General features: G+C 51.6%; 1 protein-coding gene across 1 annotated transcript; it reads right to left on the reverse strand.

Annotated features, from left to right (window-relative positions):
• Nucleotides 1-806: 806 nt before the first annotated feature.
• On the reverse strand, nucleotides 807-2066 carry LOC116852716. The gene is made up of 2 exons (XM_032833337.1): nucleotides 1272-2066; nucleotides 807-1157 (listed from the first exon to the last, which is right to left on the reverse strand). Exons 1-2 carry the CDS (start codon nucleotides 2064-2066, stop codon nucleotides 807-809), a joined length of 1146 nt encoding a protein of 381 aa, XP_032689228.1.
• Nucleotides 2067-2786: the final 720 nt, after the last annotated feature.

The following is a 2786-nucleotide window of genomic DNA, read 5'->3' on the forward strand; positions in this document are numbered from 1 at the left end:
CCAGAATTCACGGCGCAAAATAGATAAAGTAAGCTGAACACCGGCATGGAGACCGCGCAAATGGGTTTGCTCTACAATCAGCGTGACGAGAGGATGACGCGCGAGCAAAATTGGATGTCGCGAAATCGACGGAGAGCTAGCGCGCTGAAGTCGCCCGCCCACGCGCAATAAACCAGAGCGGTCGAGATAAGGTCCGAGCGAGAGGATCGGACTTTTGGTCGACAGACGTCGTTGGGTCTTAAGTTCGTGGATCTCCATCGGGAAAAGTTCGTGCTGAATTCGCTTAAGCCAAAATAAGCGCACCGTTTCGCACTCACTGGCTGATAGGAAAGGAGGGACGCGATCTGTGCTCTTGCTATTTGGGACAGTGCCTCGACAACGTTTTATAAAACGGAAAATGTAAGCGGTGACGCGAAGGAGTTTCGGCCATGAAGAGAATCAGGCAGATAAATCCCAGGAGGGGGTTGAAGGAGAGGATGATAAAGCGTGCACTTTCTCCTCCATAGGAACGATGTCCGGAGGAGGATTAGAACAGCGAGGCCATTGATTACGCGGCAGAGACAACCACGTCGGTCCCTGCCACCATAATGAGTGAGAAATCAACTCTTCACCATAGATGCCGCGGGAGGCGCAATCCCCCGGGTTGTCGGCCGTAGCGATGTGCAACCAGTCAACGCCTTGAAGGCGATGTTGAATATCAACCACCCTATTTGCAACGAAAGTTTTCCATTTCGAAGGATGTTGGCGGAGCCATGCGAACACAATAGTTGAGTCCGACCAACAGAAGCACGGAAGGTTCGCGATCGCTAAAGTAGACTAACAGATTCGAGAAGGCGCGCAAGTAGAGTTGCGCCTAACAATTCCATTTGAGGGATACTAATAGTTTTGAGTGGAGCGACCTTTGATTTTCCTTGTAGTAACGTAATGGTGACTCGATCAGAAGGATCGATGACTTTCAAATATACGGCCGCGGCATATGCGACGTTTGAAGCGCCCGAGAAACCGTGGAGCTCGTGTTGACAATTTGGCATGAATCCGGACCACCGAGGCACCCTCAAATCGCTCAAGCTCGAGATTCCAACACAGATGCGCTGCCATCGCCTAAAAGTATCGTCGGCAACATGCGCGTCCCAGGAAACACCGGATTTCCAGAGCGTCTGCATAAGAACCCTAGCCATGAGAATAACAGGAGTAACCCATCACAAGCGCGCGATTGCGGCGAGAATGGAATGTTTTGTGCGAGGGAGATCCTCGGACATTGAAACGCGAACTTGAAAGGCGTCGAGCTCCGGGTTCCAGTCGATACCGAGAATTTTCAACTTGTCGTGACTAGATAACGATTTGTGGCACGCGATACTGTGATCGGTTGTATCGATATCCGAGAGTAGCGCGGCCGAATTGCTCGCCCACTTGCGCAACTTGAACCCCCCGCGATGTAAGAGTGCATTTAATTGATCGCGCGTTTCGCGGAGAGTCTGCTCGTCGTAATACCCGAACAACACGTCATCGACGTAGCAATGATCGCGTAGGATGGGAACGGCTAAAGGAAACTGAGAGCCTTCGTCTTGAGCTAACTGACGCAAAATGCGCAAAGCTAAAAAGGGCGCACAAGCCATTCCGTAAGTGACTGTGAGCAGCTGATATTCAATGACGGGATCGAGAAGCGAATGGCGCCATAAAATTCGCTGATAATCAGCATCGCGTGCGTCCACCAAAATTTGCCTATACATCTTAGCTATGTCGGCCGAGTACACGAACCGAAACTGCCGCCAACGTAAGATGACGGCGGATAAGTCATTTTGCAATTTAAACCCCGTTAAAAGATGATCGTTGAGGCTCGTACGATTTGTCGTAAGGCTAGAGGCGTTGAAAACAACGCGCAAATGCGTGGTGATGCTAGAATCCCGAAAGACGGGATGGTGAGGGAGATACACGCACTGTGTAGAGGGTTCCCCAGTGGCCACCCTGCACAAATGGCCGAGATGCTCGTACTCCTCGATGAAGGCGCGATACTCTTTTAAAATCTCAGGATGCGACGCGGACCGACGAAACAGAGCATTCAACATGTGCTCAGCTCGAGCCCGAGACCTACTGATGTCGATCGGAGGACCGATCCGAAACGGCAGACGAACAATGTACCGCCCTGAAGCGGAACGAGAATGGGTGGACTGAAAATGAGTCTCACATCTCTCTTCTTCGGGAGTAACTAGCGCACGAGAGGAAAGACCCTGAATTTCTCAAAATCGCTTGATTTCCTCTTCCAAAGAGGGGGAATCGGTGCAATGATGAGCGGCGACGCGTTTCGGCCACTGCCTATCTCCCCGATCAGGTGCGGAAGTGGATGGATCTGGAGAGGAAGAGGGAAGCGGACCTGATATGATCCAACCGAAGATGGGATTCTGTGCGACCGGCTCGCCGAGAGCATCCTTTCGCAAGCCCTCGACGATTACCTCGCCATATAAGTCCGCTCCAATGATGAGATGAATCGATTCCGCGCTCGTCGGATACGAATCCGCCCAATCTAAATCGGCCAGGTGAGCCATCGAGGCGATATCCGCCACACTGTGCGGAGCGTATGACGTCAATGATCTTAAAATCAAAGCGGTAGTAGCGAGTGCTGGAAATCTCGAGTGTCGCGGTGGGATAGAGATTCGAGCGCCATACTGAACGGTTCCGGCATCATCCGACGGCGGACACCGTCGTCGGCATACACTGGCGTTTTATCCTTAATAGTTGAATGAGGTGTTCCGAAATGAACGACATTTCGGAACCTTGATCTAATAAGG

The sequence above is a fragment of the Odontomachus brunneus genome, unplaced genomic scaffold, assembly GCF_010583005.1.
Source record: "Odontomachus brunneus isolate Ranch 3 - 2012 unplaced genomic scaffold, Obru_v1 Obru_scaffold_250, whole genome shotgun sequence".
NCBI lineage: Eukaryota > Metazoa > Arthropoda > Insecta > Hymenoptera > Formicidae > Odontomachus > Odontomachus brunneus.